A 16363-nucleotide genomic window follows, 5' to 3' on the forward strand; every position below is an offset into this window, starting at 1 on the left:
TCCTGTGGCACTCCCTGCGGGGCGGGGCCAGCTTCTCGATGTCCCGCCTCCTCCGGTGGCCCGGCTGTGCAGCAGTGAGGCTCACCTCTTGATTCCCGCCCCCTTCAGCCGGCCGGGCCACGGAGCCACGCAGATTATCGGCGCCCCACTTATTATCGGGGCCACGCTGGTTATTGCAACATCATTTCCATTTTCACTCACCAGGGCCTCAGGCTCAGCCTTTCCTCCGGTCATGGGTGCGCACGGCACACAGGTCAGCACCAGCTGTGTCTGTTACCAGGGTAACCACAGTCTCCACTGTGGCTGACACACTGTTCGCTCTTCTGGTCCATTCAAAATAGCACACTTCACACACTCAGCGTGCAATTTGTTATGTGATGCGCTGATTGATATCTATGGATGCCTGTCACACAACAGTTTCTACGCTCAACAGCTTCAGTCTCACGGCTTTTCTTTGCAGCCCTCTCTACTGGTGTCGGGCCTTTACGAGTGTTACTCTGAGACCATGTTCACAGGCCCAGTAAACTTCTAACATGCTCCTGGCACAAGGAAGTGTAAAGAAAACCCAATTGTTCAATGTTACTGTGGAAAATGGAAATATCAGAACATTCTGGAAGGGAGAGGTTTTCTACAGGCACAACGGTGCAAGGAGCTCAGGTTCAATGATGTCTTCAGCAGACCAGTCAGCACCATTCCTTTTGTGTACAAAGGGATCCCAGGAAGGGAATCAACCTCTCCAAACACATGGCATTGGCTGTGGCCCAGTGGGGATTCACTTCCTTCCCTGTTTAACTGAGCCACCTGCTCCATTTCCCCCCTACACCTTTCTTTTTCATGGCCTCTGGAAACAGCAGCCCAGTCCCCTCTCTGTCCCCTCTGCTCACGTGGTACTAATCTCGTCGTTCTTCTGCCCTATTAGCTTGCTGATTCCAGAACCAGACTACAGAAAGCTCTGGGTCAGGTACCAGTTGTCTGCCCTTAGAATGCTTTTCACTCTCCCAAAGCCTGGATTTTCTCATCCACACAAGTTACTGAGACTTCCTTGACTGCGATGAGCCCTCCACTCTGAGTCCTGTCTATTGTGCCTCATGACACCCCACTCCTCTCTGTTCTATGACCTCCTGACCTTCCTGGCATCTTTTGCCTATATCCCCTGAACTGTATCTTCTGCTGGCTCTGCCCCCCGCCTCTTTGTCATCTGCTGGTGCTCCTTGTTCGCCCTGTCCTCTCTCTAACATGGCCCCTGCCTGTGCACTCTCTGCTGTGACGTTGATCTCCCTTTCCTTCTCTGCTGTGCCCTCTCATTTCACTGTTATCTGATATAACCCCTGACCTTCCGGACATCTCCTTTCTATGCCCTCTAACTTCCATATCCTCTCTAACTTCTCCATATTCTCCCAACTGTGGTCCTCAACTTCCATGTATGTCTTTCTGTCTGTTCAGCTTGTCTTTCTTGTCTTGTCTCTCTGCGAGGACACATGGACCAATCAGCCCCCTCCTCCACTTTTGTTCAGGAGCTCTGTGTTTAACCTGTAGGCATGTCCCACTCCACAGAATACAAATACTAAAACCTCTACAATGTTGTCTCTGTGGTTCTGCCATTGAGTCTGGTCTGTAATCTGAGCCCTGATGTGGAGGCCAAAGCTGAGTTCGTAGAAACTCTAAGAAAGAGCAGATAACATCCATGGTATTAAATCACATTTCTATTTTCCTAACACAATGTATGCAAAGCTTGGTGCAGAAAAAGAAATAATACCTATGCTGACACAGTCTTCCCTTGAGAGGAAGAATTTGATCAAGTTTTAACGAATTATCACTTATTTTACACTCTAAATAAGAGGCTTTAGAATCACCTCATATAATTGACAGCTAATCACTTAGGGAAATGGAAGGGTTCACAAGGTGACACTTTCCATAAGTCCTGACAGGAACACTGCTAATTACATACAGCACTGCCTCTAGCTGGCTGATATGCACACCACGGCAGTCTCGGGAGCCTCTGACATTCTCTTCAAAAGTTGATAAGAAATTGGGCACCTCATATCTGTAACTCTGACTACTCAGGAAGCTGAAGCCTGAAGAGTCCAGTTCAAAGCCAGTATGGGAAGGAAAGCTCCTGAGACTTTTATCTCCAATCAACCACCAGAAAGCTACAAGTGGAAGTGTGGCTCAAGTGCTAAAGCAATAGCCTTGAGCAGAAAAACTAAGGGGTAAGTGACAGTAGCCAGGCCCTGAGTTCAAGTTGCAGTACCAGAACACACACAAAAAAAGACTTGTTTTTGTTTTCTTTCTCTCGCTTCATCAGAAAAGATATCAATTTGACAAACTGAAGATGAGCCTTATAGAGAATCTGATATATAAAAATATCTTTTTATATGGACGAATCCTGAAAAGTTTCAAAACTACAAGAACCATTTCCAGTGATTTCCTTTTAACAAGTGAACTGTCAAAACTCATTGGAGAATCATCACCTTAGGGGGGAAACAAACTAGGTACAAATCATAAGCTTCTAATCGCACATGAAACTAGAGATTGCTACAACAAGGATTAAATATTTTTTCTTCTCTCCATAATACATACTGCAAAGTGTGTCCTTCTGAAGAAAATGCCAGTTTCCCAATTCACAAACTCCCTCTGCGGTTTAAATGTACCCAGGACACGTTTCTGAGAAGCAAAATAATTCTAAAGGAAAAGAGAAGTTCTGCATTCAGCAAAAGAAACACGTTGCAATCAAGTGAGGTGACTCTCAAATCACTGCCAATGCACCTTGAATAAAGCAGGTTATTTTCATAAGGAACCAGATTTAATCTTCATTTCCCGGTTTTCATTACACTGCTTGACACACAGTTGGCATTTGATGAGTATTTCCTGAATTACATGGACCACTGATCCAAGAACCCCTGTACAACTTTCTAAAAATCTGTTATCTACACTATATATCACCCTTAACACATATTGACCATAAATATGCAGCTTTAAAGGGCTGATATAACCCTAAAAGGAGAGTTGGGCAGTCCTCATTTGCCAGGCCAGATGGGAGGTAGAGGAGTGACAACACCAGTCAGGACAGCAGAGTCTAGGAACAAGGCTTACCTCTGCAGCCAGGCAGGCTCCCACAGCATTCACATCAGGACACATTCCCATCCCAGCTACATTCAACATCCCACCACACCACACGTTCTGACAGGACCCATAACTTCTGCATAGTCTGGACCATTTTGTGAAATAAAATACAGAGAATAGGCAAAGCAGCAGTTTCTGCTTTTAAACACAGGCTTGAAGGAGATTTTGAGAGCCCAATGCCCCAAAGCCCCGAGTCCTGTGGCTGTACTTGCTTAGGCCTCCCAGGTCTCCTGGGTAGGACTATCAAACCCTGTCATTAATCAGAGAACCCTGGTAGGTAATTTCAAAAGCAATATAAAACACCTAGGGTATGTTACAAACATACAGTCTCTTCCCCATGTACACATATACTTCCACTCCTGAAATTGTAATTTGCAAAATGTAATCTGCTTTGGGCTCTACCAAACCAGAATATTGAAGATACACTGGGCGTGTATATGTACAGTCAAGGGAGAAGGCTGTGTACAGAGGGAGGAAATGTATGGATTCACATCAGAAGCACAGGGCTCTATCTGTGTAATGGATGAACTTCTAGGGAGGTAACTGGGATCACTCAATGATGTCAGCAGGGGCAGACTTAACCTGCAGTTTTCTTAGGACATCTCCTGTCTGCAAGAAGTTCTGGGACAGAAGCACACAGCCCGATTCCACATCAGTGACAGTGACCTCACAGTTTCAAAACAGAAGTCATGTTATGCTAAACCCAAACTTTTCCAATTCTGTAGGTTTCTACGAAGTTCTCATTATATTGTGAAATGGATTAAATGACCACAGAACAATATATTATTCAATTTCTTTAACCCAGAGGATTATTTCCATTCTATAGAATCTGGGAAGCCACTTCCCTTACTGTTGCTTCATAATTCCATTGAAATTCTGGTCTAAACAATGAACTATGTGGATCCGAAGAAAACTATTCTTATTTTCTAATATTTTAGTGTGGACAAAGATTATTACCAGTAAGTGCTTTGGATGTGTTTTGCTAATACTTTATCCTTGCAGAGCATTTTAAAAAATAATCAAACAATGTGACCACAAAAGGCAGACATGTGGTATGGGTCTTAGCTTCTCTTTGGAGTGCTGTGAACCAGAACACCAGGTAGAGATCTCATGAACAGAGGACCTGGGAGCTGGTTTGTGAAACATCCCCTCCTTACCAGGGCCAGGCAGTGAGCTATGCAAGAATCTTCCTCAGGTGAGAAGTATGCTCAGACATCTGGGGTGGAAGCATAGCACATCTTGGGGCACAGGAGACACCCACTAGCCAGGACATGTGGCAGTTGCAGGTTCTGCAAAGTGTTGCACACTCTCCCTCACAGATGTCTGAGCAGCCACTTCTGACCTTCACAGAGGCTGCAAAGAGCCAGAACTGCACAGGAGAACACAAAGGGAGATATCAAGCATTTCAGGAAGGCACAATCCTAGGGGAAGAGCCAGAGTTAAGAAGTGTTCAAGAAGCTAGAGAGAAGCCTGGGGAAGAAATGGGGAAAGGAGAAAACTCAAGGGCTGGAATTTCCAGAAGACTCTCAGATTCCAACAGTGCTGCCTAACATCACTATCTATGCACATGTGACTCCCACCCCAGTACAGCTGTGTGCTCTACAGGTAGACTAGCATGGTTTAACAAATCAACAGTCGAATAAGAATCACAGTTGTCCAGGCCACCTTGATCTGACAAATTCAGCACGATAATTCCAACTAATGGAAAGTAAGTGATATTGAAAGAAGTTATGCTTTTACATTATTTTTAAAGGGGGAGGGAGTTTATGTTGCTAATAACCAGTGACCTTAATAGCTAAAAATCAGAGAAATTATTTATAGAGATATAACTTTGTATAAAGTTGAGCCATGTCAATATACTCTAGGAAGATGTTTTATTTTGTTTGTTTTTTTGTTTATTTGGGGGTTTGAACTCAAAGCCTCATGCTCATGTTTTTCCACTCAAGTCTGGTGCTCTACTATTCAAGCCATACCTACACTTTGGGCATTTTTTTGCTAGTTAAATGGAGATAAGAGTCACAAGGACTTTCCTGCCTCGGCTGGCTTCCAACCATGATTTCAGCCCCAAGAGTGGCTAGAATTACAGGTGTGAGAAATTAGTGCTCAGCAGAATGAGGTTTTGATTTCACACCAGTCTCCTGGCTCATATTTCTATTTTATAACAGTAGTGCCTTATTAACAGTAATATCCAGACAATAGAAATAACAATAGCCATGCATTTCACAAAGTTTTTCAGCTTTCTCTCCAAGGTCAAGGACAATGGCCATTTTTCTATTTTATACTTTCGGTCATTATTTCAGCAATTATTTCAGACAAATTACATTGAGAAATTAGTATAATCGAGGTGTCATTTATACTTACTAATTTAATCTTCATCAGAATTCTATATTGTAGGGTACTGCATTGTTTTCATTTTTGAATACAAGCATTTGGGCTCAGGGCTTCATACTTGCTAGGTAAGTGAATCTATGGCTTACACTACGTTTCCAAATCTCACCACATCTACATGTGTAAAGATGAGGAAAGAGACACACAAAGGGAATGTAAGTTACTACAGAAGAGGGAATGTAAGTTCCTGGAGACCCCACAAGCTGGAATGAAGCTCTAGAACCAGAATTCCTAACTCAGAGGCTCTGCTTGTAAGTACACCACTCCATTGACTATCAACAAGTACGGGTCATTGATTATGTTGGAGCATCATCATCAAAGAATGTTATTATAGTCATTGTTTTCATAACCAGGTGTTTTCATACACCAGGCTTCCCTCCTTCCTGTAGAGGAAAGGACACAAGGGACATTCTTGAAATTTCCCTGGAAAGAAAGATCCCTTCATGGAGATACTGTTTGAATGAATCTTTCTGGAACTTTTTTTAATTGTAAGGTTACATGCCTGTTCTGTTTAGCTATAATTTCATGGTGCTAGTGCAGAAGTGAGAAATGAATGTTATCACACAGAAAACTCCAGAATCAGAAGCACAGCAAATCAGAACACACAGCACAGACACTGATAGAATAATTGGGATCCAGATAGGCCTTTTCTCCTTTAAGAAAGCTTCAGGTCAGAGAAATGGAGGGCCAAAGGATAAACAAATGCTGCAAGATACTCGCTGGACACTATGTTGAAAATGAACTGTAGAACTGTGGATGGGGATGGGAGGGAAAAACTAGGACAGCGAGAGAGAAGGGATGATATTGTCCAAAGAGAAATGTAATTTTTACCTGACTTGTGTAACTGTAAGCACTCTACTTATCACCTCAATAATGCAATAAACATTTTAAAAGTCAAATCATTAATCTTAATTTTAAAAAAAGAAAAAAGAAAGAAAGTCTGATCTTTGCCTGTTCTCTGTGCCTGAGGAGGCTGTGCCCACCTGGCAGCCCTGCACCTCTCTGGTCTGCTTACTGGGTGGAGTGCCAACTCCATACAGCTATGATGCTAATGCAGGACCAAGCCACCTGGGCCAGGGCCAGTGATTTCTTTTTGTAACTAAGTTCCTGGAAGATTTATCCTCATCATAACACCAGCGAAGACACCGGCCTGACCTTCCTGTCCAGCAATCCCATCCTATTCTCTCCTCAATCAACATGCTCCTGCTAACCTTACCACAACGAGAGCTTTCTTGGGGACTGCAAGACACCTGGGCTCCCAGAGTCAAAAGTACTTTCATCTTCCGGACTTAGGAGGGCAAATCAACTATAAACCACCTCGTGCTAGCTTCATTTTCAGAAGCAGGCCAGCCACGGTTTTCATAAAAGTTTATAGTAATGCAATGGCGTTTTCTCAGTTTCTGATACAGTTTTAAACGATTTTCTGCACTCACGAATGTATCCCGCCACTCCTGGGTTCCAGGTCTGCATAGAAAGAATCACCAGCATCCTGAACAGGGCGGTAGGGCCGTGTCCGCGTCTGAGTGTCCTCCACTGTCCATCACCCCAGTCCTCCGCTTGGTGCTAACGCCTCCTTGCTGCTCTCTTCTCTTCTGTGTTTCAAGTAGCCAGAACACACCAAAAATAAGCTTCAACCTGTAAACCCCACCCCAACCCTCCAGCACACTGCTCTGTGCCCTGGAGCGTGCTGAGCCTCCAACCCAGGTGCTCCTTGGTACCACAATCAACACTTGGTGCCGCGAGCGCCCCTGCTGGTGTCCGCGAGGAAGTGCAGACCAGACATAAACCCGTACATTTGCCAGGTTGAGCCTGGTGGGCACTACTAGCTCATGTCTTTAATCCTAGCTACTCAAAAGCAGAGATCTGAGGATCACAGATCGAAACCAGCCTAGGCAGCAAAGCATGTAAGACTTTTATCTGCAATTTATCACGCAGATACCTCTCTCCATCCCCCCATAAACAGAGCCAAGAGTGGAGCTGTGTAGAGCTAACTTGGAGCACAAAAGTACAAGGACAGCATCCAGAATCTGAGTTCAAGCCCCAGATTTGGCACAAAATAATGAATTAAAAATAAACCCAATTTAAATGTGGCACAGGACATCAACTGGAATTTTTCCACAGCAGATATACAGCCTCATGAAACATCACTAGTCATTAGGAAAAGGCCAAACCACAAGGTCTCATCACTTTACATCCACTAGGATAGCTGTTATAAAACAATCAGAAGCAAGGGGAGCTATGGCTCGTGTCACACTGATAGCCTTCAGCAAAAAGCTCAGGAAGAGGCTTCTGCCCTGGGTTCAATCCCAAGATCACCCCACATTAAAAAAACAAAACAAAACAAAACAAAAAAAGCAGAAAGTTGATGTTGGTAGAAACGGGAAGAACATGGAATCCTAGTTCCTTGCTAGTTTTCCATTTAGGTTGTTTTGTTTGGCAGTCATATGATTTGAACTCAGGACCACATTAGGTGGGGCTAGGGCCCCACCTTTTTTTTTACTTTTGAGTTATTTTTCAAATATTTTTCAGTTATCATTGTGGTATTTTCCCTCAGAGCGGTTTTGGACCCCAGTCCTCTACTTCTGCCTCCTGTGTAGATGGGATTACAGATGAGAGACACCAAGTCATCCTAGGCCATTACTCCATTTCAGCAGGAAGCAGCTAGACATTGACACTAACTCTTTGGAAAGGAATTGGTGGGTACAATTGCGAGTGGGGAAAATGTAAAAGGACCGACATCTGAATATGTTCACATGTGAAGATTTAGCTCATGACTTAACCAGGATGCTTCCAGTTACTTGAGTTTTTCAAAGGCAGCATTTTTCTCTTCTTTCTCACTCTATTGCCCCACCCATCCACCTAACAACTTGCCATGCCCTAGGAGAGGAAATTCAGGATGATTCTCATACCTTCAGTCAAGGTTACCACACTCCTCTCCTTATCTTGCTTTCCAAGGTATTGAAGGAACATTTAGGACGATGACTACATCTCTGGAGACTGCTGGTTAACACATTTGGAAATAAGCAGGCCCAAGAACACCATTAGGCCTGAATTCATGCCTCAGCATTTAAATCCATCAGGAAGTCCATGCTCCTGGGTGTGTCCATAAAAGTCTCCTTCCCTACCCACAAGGACTGTTCTTTCTCAGACAGTAGCTCAAGTAGGTCTCATTTTGTCTACAAATTAATATACCTTTATTTCCTTTACTCTAAGACATTAATCTCACTGACATTGAATTGACATTGAATTCAGGGAACTCAATTTCCAGTAACACAAGAGAGCTGGGAGTTGCAGACAGGGATCACCTTGAGACTACAAAGCAAAGTGAACAGCACAAATTCCAGAGTAAAGTCTAAATTTTCAAAAACTATTAACGATATGGACTGTAAGCAGTGATCTCCAAAGAAACAGGTAATATCTGAGTTCAAGGGGAAAGGCACAGGAAATGGATGGAAGTATGCCTCTGACAGGTTGAGCAGGTGAATTTGGAGGTAGGAATCTAGAGGGCCCAAGAATGAAGGACTTGCTGTGCTAGTGGCGGGAGGAGGGCTTTGTGACACATCACCCCTCCCCCTTGTGACTTAGTAGAAAACCAGGCCTTTGTGATGTAGGCCTTCATTTACTATATATTGCCAAAGAAACTCCCAGAGCTCAGTTGCTCAACAGCAATAGTGCGATTCAGATGATGGAGAATCCTCTCTTGTCACTGAAAAGCGTTGCTATTCCATGGCTGAGCCCTGAACTCGCCACCTTTGCAATGGATATGATCCTTGCCATTGTGGGTGGGGTGGGGCTCTACCTCCTGCTACTGCTACTTCCCTGCTTCAAGGAAAATCCATCCTCACCAATACCTGAGAGAAAGAACAAACTGACTATGGTAAGATCACTAAGGACAGACCAACCAAATATAGGTGTGTATATATATAGATATATATATATGATATATATAGGTATGTATCAATACACACACATTGGAATTTTACTTATCATTTAGAGTGATATTGTAGCATCTGTAAAGGAATGGAAGACTTGAGAAAATTAAGTGAATTAAGTCAGTCCCAGAGAAACAAAGGATTCATGTTTTGCTTTATATGTGGAAGCTAGATTTGGATTATATACTCAAAAATACTGTGGGTGTTAAGAATGTGTACACAAATGTACTGACTGCGATATGGTAGAGTCAAAGCAGATCTCAAAGTGGGATTCAGTAGAAAGCCAAAAATCAAAGTTAAGTAAAATAAAAAAATAAAAAAAAAAAACAGGAAAAGAGTACTTGACAGGGTGGGGAGGGGACAAAGGGAAAGAGGGAAGTCAATGGACAAGGGGGAGAAATGCAGACAAGAATCCAATGTATAATCTAACACAGTAAGAAGGGAAAGGAGTGAGTGGGAGAGGAAAGGGAGACACTGTGGTAAAGATTAACATTGATCAAGATACATGATATTCACAAACTGCTTTGTGAAATGGCAACTCCTGTTTAAAACTACTTAATGATAATTTTTTAAATGGTTCTTTTGTTTACTGATGTTTGCACTTTTCAAAAACAAGGTAGCAAGGCTTCTAGAGGGGAAATTCCAGAAAAGAAGAGAGTCATCTTCTCCTAGGCACTATCAGGACAGGGCACAATGTCAGGAGCATAAGGTAGTATTCTGAGCTCTCAGAACAGCTGTGTGGTGTGCAGCAAGTACCAGGGTTAATTCAAACCCTGAAACTCAGCAACCAAGGACTGAGGTCCTGAGAGCTGAGGACCTGAACACTCAATCCTATGTCACAGCAGGGGTCTGAAAACCGCACTTTCCCCAGTGTTAGGCTGATTAGAGTGCGGTTCAAAGCCCATGTCAACCTTCCACCAGAGGATAAGGTCACCTTTGGACTCAGGAAGGAAAAGCCAACCTGGAAGCTGAGAGGCACCTGGAAATCAGGTTCTTGGTCCTGAGAACAGAAAAAGCACTGAGGTGATTTTTGTTGTCTCATATAAGAAAAACAGAAATAATTAGCAGCCACACTAACTGTGAAGAAAGGAAATGCAGGGCACAGGTGAAGACATCATTTTATCCAAAAAACCAAATATCTCAACTTGTCTGGGGAAAAGAAAAAAGTAAAGAGGTCTAAGTCTCATTTTTCTCATCTCTCAGTATCCTGTGGAGAAACGAGGCCAGATCAAGTGCAGGAAGAAACGTGCTGCTCTGAAAGGTAGGCTCCACACTTTCTCCCAACGGGATTTGATCTCGGTCTCTGTCAGCAAGAGCCAGGCCACCAAGTATTTCAGTGTGTAAAACCTTAGCAGGAGAGTCCTGGGAAAGAAACCAGAACTGGAGACACTTCTCAGGTTCTCTGCATGGAATGAAGCTGCGACATGCATCATAACAAATGGGAGGGGCTGAGAGGCTGTGAGGTCACACTGATGATGTGGATGTGTGTCACACAGGAGGAGGGGCTGAGAGGCTGTGAGGTCACACTGATGATATGGATGTGTGTCACACAGGGGGAGGGTCTGAGAGGCTGTGAGATCACACTGATGATGTGGATGTGTGTCACACAGGGGGAGGGGCTGAGAGGCTGTGAGGTCACAGTGATGATGTGGATGTGTGTCACACAGGGCGGGGCTGAGAGGCTGTGAGGTCACAGTGATGATGTGGATGTGTGTCACACAGGGCGGGGCTGAGAGGCTGTGAGGTCACACTGATGATGTGGAGGTGCGTCACACAGGGGGAGGGGCTGAGAGGCTGTGAGGTCACACTGATGATGTGGATGTGTCACACAGGTCAGGGCTGAGAGGCTGAGAGGTAACACTGATGATGTGGAGGTGTGTCACACAGGGGGAGGGGCTGAGAGGCTGTGAGGTCACACTGATGATGTGGAGGTGTGTCACACAGGGGGAGGGGCTGAGAGGCTGAGAGGTAACAGTGACTTGATGAGGAGCTGTGAACTTCAAGCCCACATGTGGCCCAATTCAATTCCCTAAAAACTGTATTAGCAATGAGATGTCCTTTTTCCGGGTGCCCCAAGAGGTTGTGCAGATTGTGGAGATTTGCAGGGCCGGTGGTCCCTTGTAAAGAAAGCAGCACTACCCCTCTATATAGCACTGGTACATATCTGGCAGCCATGGATACAGATCTGGGATCCAATGTGATCTTCCATGTTCTTTAATAGACAGATGTTTCCTTCAGCCTCCTGTAGGTTCCAGAGGCCCTGCCTTATCTGCCCTAACCACCATCTGTTTCTAGTTTGCAGAGAGATTCGGGAAGAGCTTGAGGAGATGCATGACTTAGCTTCCCTTCTGAGTAGGTAAGGTTTTCCACATGTCCCTGTGCCTGCATTTCTACCCCAGGGAATAGAATTGTCTTGAGGTTGAGGGAGACTTCAGGTTGGCCTGGGATGTGGCTGAAGCCACAGGATGTAGAAAAGCAAGGGCTGTGTAAATGTCAGGGTGTGGTACTGTGGGTGCCCTGGACAGCAGGTAAATACCCTTGTCCATACTGGGCCTGTCTGTTGCTGAATGAAGTTTGTCTCCTGTCTCCTACAGCGCCCTAGGGAAACTCGATGACACTGGAAGCTTTCAGCGTTTCTTAAAAGGAGATGCCTTAGATGAAGTTTTCAACTCAGAATCTGCTACAGCCCTCCCGTCAGCGAGGGACTCTGAGGAGGACACTTTCTCCAGCACTGTGTCCCTGAAGGCTTCCCCATCTCCTTCACCCCAGGGCTTGCAGCCTCTGGCCTCTACCTTGTCACCAGTCCACATGGGTTCCTCAGTTTCTGTTGAGTCACACTCATCCCAGAGTGTGTCTCAGCCTCCGGAGCCGTCGATTGTTCTAGAAGAAGGGTCTTTTCCCTGTTCTCATTTTCCTCCACCTGTGGCCTGCACTCCACCCAGGCACGACTCACCCTCGGGTCTTCCCCCATGTGACATCAGGGAAGTCCCACCAGAAACCACCCCACAGAGCTCTCCAAACAACAGCTCTCGGGTGCCTTCTCCGATCCCAGCCCTCAACTCTGATCTCCTGGAGATGCCATACAGAGTAATTAGTAAGAGGGCAAAGCTGAAATCAGCTTCTCAGGAGAAAGAACACCCTCTGGATTCTCGGGGGAACATGATGAAGTCACTAGGCAGTGCACAAGACACTGCCATCCCTAAGCCCTTCTGGAACACCGAGGGAAAACCACAACAGCTTCCTGATTCTCAGGAGCTGTTTTTCCCCATGGTCTTGCAGAAATGCTGCCAACTGTTCTGGGGCCTTCCCTTCCTGCACAGCGAGTCTCTGGTGGCTCCTGTCCAAATGTCTGGTCATCCACTAGACTTACCCTTTGTTTTATTCAATAGTTTCTTGCACTTAGTGCCGGTACAAGTCCAAGCTAAAGTACTTCCACCGTACTTTCTACCACAGCCTTTACAGCACCATTTGGTCAAATCACAACCCTTCACTCCATCCGTATCCTGGCCTCAGCCTTCCTCAGTAGCTGAGATCCAGACTTATGCCCATGGCACCTTCTGTACACCAATACAATCCTGTCCTTCACCTCCAGTGAGGTCCTGTACTATCCCACCTGTTGTTCAACAATTAGACCATCATCTCAAGAAGAAACACCTACAATGTCATAGAATTTTACCCTCTGTGGTCAAACAGTCTCACAAAACCTTTAGTCAAGATCAGGGTACCTGGAACCAGAGAAGCTTTAGTGATGATTCCAGTGATTTTATTAGCCTAGAGATGAGGAAAAAGCTGGAACATCACCTCCAAGGGAGGATCCTACAGCACCTATGTAAAACAAATCACAAGATCCAGCTGTCACCTAAGAATTTGACAGGAAGAGATCAGACAGACCACAAACATGCATTTTTACAAAACTCTACATCTGTAGAGAATTGGTACCGGAATATTCAGAAAACAACCCCAGAGGGTCCAGTATCCCAAGGATGGAAGAACTCTAGAACGGATCTGCAATTCTCTATGAGGAGAGTAGTGAGAGCTCTAGACAGGGATGCAGAAAGCTCCTCAGGGGATTTTCTAGAGGCCAAAACACAGAAAAAATTAGGAAGCGACATGATGAGACCAAGTAGTGATTCAGGATATTTTCCCCCAACTCATTCAAATAAGAACTATCTAGGAGAAACCCCAATAGCACAACTCATCACTAAATGGGAGCAGGTCAGTAGCGACAAGGTCCCTATGCATGTTAGTCATTACCGGGGCAAGACAAATCATGCCTTGCCCGCCCGTGGTAACTCCAACTCTAGCAAGAACACTGGCGGAGAACCACCCTTAAATACCAGGGAAACCTGCAAGAGCTCCTCCCAGGAGGTTTCCCACATTGATGCTGCCACTCAACAGCTGCTAGATGTGCATATCAAGAAGCTTTGGGCAAAGCACCAGTGGGGCTTATGCCTAAAAATTCTCAAACCGATAAACATCCTTACTCTGAAAAAGGCTCCCCCTTTACCAACTTCACAGGGAGCTTCACCCTACATGGCCTGTAGTAACTTCAAGGCCTATCACACAGTGAAGGAGGGTGCATGCCAGAGAGAAGCCCTTCCCAAAGAACAAAAGAGCAAAGAAAGAGAAAAAACTGAAGGCCATGCCTTACAACCTTCTCAACCTCCTTCACAACCTGAAACCGCGAGGGGAACACAGGATAATCATAACTGTGGTCCCTTGGAGGTCTCTCCTAGTGGAGAGGAAGGTAGACTGCTTTCTGAGACTCCATCTTGTATCTTACTAGGAAGAAAGTGGCACCATAACATTGTGCCAGGATCAGAAGGAAGCAGTTTAGAAACAACAAATAGCCCTGAAATGGGCATGTCTGCGACAAATGAAAAAGAAAACCTCTGCCACAGTGTGTCCATTAAAGAGGTCTTTGTTGCACCCAATTCTGAGTACACAGAAGGTCTCATGGAAATGGGAGAGTATAAAAAGCCCACTAACCTGGATTTCAATAACTTGAAACTCAGAAATTCAGAACTAGTGAGGACCACTGAAACACTATTACCACCGAGAATTTCAATTTCCAACTATCCACTTGATTCATACTTTAAAGAACACACAGGATCAACCAGTACAAGCGAAAGCACCCCTTTTGATGATATCCTTCAGGACTGCAATGCTGACCCATTCCTGCAAGGTGGTGCCCCCGAGATGCTGATTGCTGACGACATGTTTGCTTCTCAGAGCTCTCTAACTAGCTCAGAGAACCTTTCTGGAAGCAGCACATCCACTTTCTATGAGCGACGCACTCCCTTGCCAAAGGGAGTGCAAATCACGAAGCAGCAAGAACCTAAGACATCTAAACTCCAGCAGCCATGGTACAGCAAAATGTTTCATGGGCATAAGGAGACACAGAGCTGTGAGAGGCCCAAAGCTCCAACACAGAAGGCAAAGCCAGCAGGAATGAGGCCCTCACAAGGCTGGAAGCTGAACTCTCCTGCCCAGGTCAGGAAAACAAGAACTGTGAAGAACTCCAGCCTACCTGTGTCAGAGAAAGCACAGCATCCCCCGGAGAGTCAGTTCGGAAACCGAATAATGAAGTTTTTTATGTCTATTTTCCCTAGAAAAGTCTACAGTCAGGCAGACTCACTGTCAAATTCAAAAATCCAGTCAGCCAATAGCAAGAACCAAGACTTAACAACAAGCAGAATCCAAGACAGTGGAGGCCTGAAGCCCAGACACTCAAGAACACCATTGGGTGAATCCTAGAAGAAATTCACCTTAGGCCTTCTGCCTCCAACAAAACTTTCCACAAAGAATTTCAAGCCCTCACAGATAGACATTCCCACTCCTACATGGCTCCTCCTTACCAAGAAGGAGTCCAAATGAAGTCCAGCAGGGTCTCTTCCCCAAACCAGCCCCACTGGCCATAGCCGTCCTCTCAATGACAGAAGTCTCTCAAACCATAACAACGCTGGGACAGACTTGCTTCCCAGAAAGCCTGTGTCTCTACTCAGCCATGCCTGCCAGCATAGGCCAAGGGAGACACATGTCCCAGGGCAGCATACCCATTGCCCAGGGCAATGTCCTCAGGGTGGGTTAGGCAGTCATGCATATTATGCTTAGCATGTACTTCCTTGTGAGGCTCATTTTTGTGAGGACTAACTCCAGTCCATGCAAAGCAAATCTGCTTTTTGTGAATGAGTACAATCTCTGTCTCCCCCTCAAATACATATTGCTTAATACAGTCTTTGTGTGTCATGAGATGTACTGACTTCTCTTTGTGCCTTCGGCTGGTGTAAGGATGGGCAGTCTGTGGTCTTCCTCAAAGAAGCATCTAGAAGAGATGGGCAAATGACATAATGCTAGTGAAGACTCAGCCTCGATCACCCCCTTTTCCCTATCCTGTTATTTAATCAGTACAAAAACTTCACAAAGCCTTTTGGGGTTGTCAGGATGAGGAAGCCTGGGAAGACAGCTTACTGGGATGTTCCTCAAACTAATGAACTTGGTTCGGTTGGAACATTATCTGTTGTACTTGCGGGCTATTCATCTAGGACAGAATGTTGACTAGCAAAGCCTATGTTTGTCTTATATCTGCCATTAACACTTCTCTGGGAATCTTCACAGAAGCTGTCTCAGCCACTGGAGGATAGGGGTCTGTAGGGAAAGCCATGCTGCCATTCATGTCTAGTGATCCTTGGTGCTGTTGGGTCACTGGTTTAGGTTGCATTGAATTCCAGAAAGCATAGAAACAGATCAATCAGCCTGTTCTCCAGAATGTTGGCTGTTGACTAATGGTTTATTGAGACTTTTGGAATTAGATACTAAAGCCTTTTGTTGTTCCTTTTGCTGGAATGTAGAATCCTAATCATGGATGGAGAATAGTGTAGTTGGTTTGAGAGAAAGTATGGGATGTTGGCCTTGTCCTG

At 45.0% G+C, this 16363-nt stretch overlaps 1 protein-coding gene across 1 annotated transcript; it reads left to right on the forward strand.

The window, feature by feature from the left end:
* Positions 1–38: 38 nt before the first annotated feature.
* LOC122114859 (spermatogenesis-associated protein 31A6-like) lies at positions 39–15200 on the forward strand. The gene is made up of 3 exons (XM_042688121.1): positions 39–74; positions 10647–10771; positions 12038–15200. The coding sequence occupies exons 1-3, from the start codon at positions 39–41 to the stop codon at positions 15198–15200; spliced, it is 3324 nt and encodes a 1107-aa protein (XP_042544055.1).
* The last annotated feature ends 1163 nt before the right edge of the window (positions 15201–16363 follow it).

This window comes from Dipodomys spectabilis, unplaced genomic scaffold (assembly GCF_019054845.1).
Source record: "Dipodomys spectabilis isolate Male_0828 unplaced genomic scaffold, ASM1905484v1 ptg000112l, whole genome shotgun sequence".
Lineage (NCBI taxonomy): Eukaryota > Metazoa > Chordata > Mammalia > Rodentia > Heteromyidae > Dipodomys > Dipodomys spectabilis.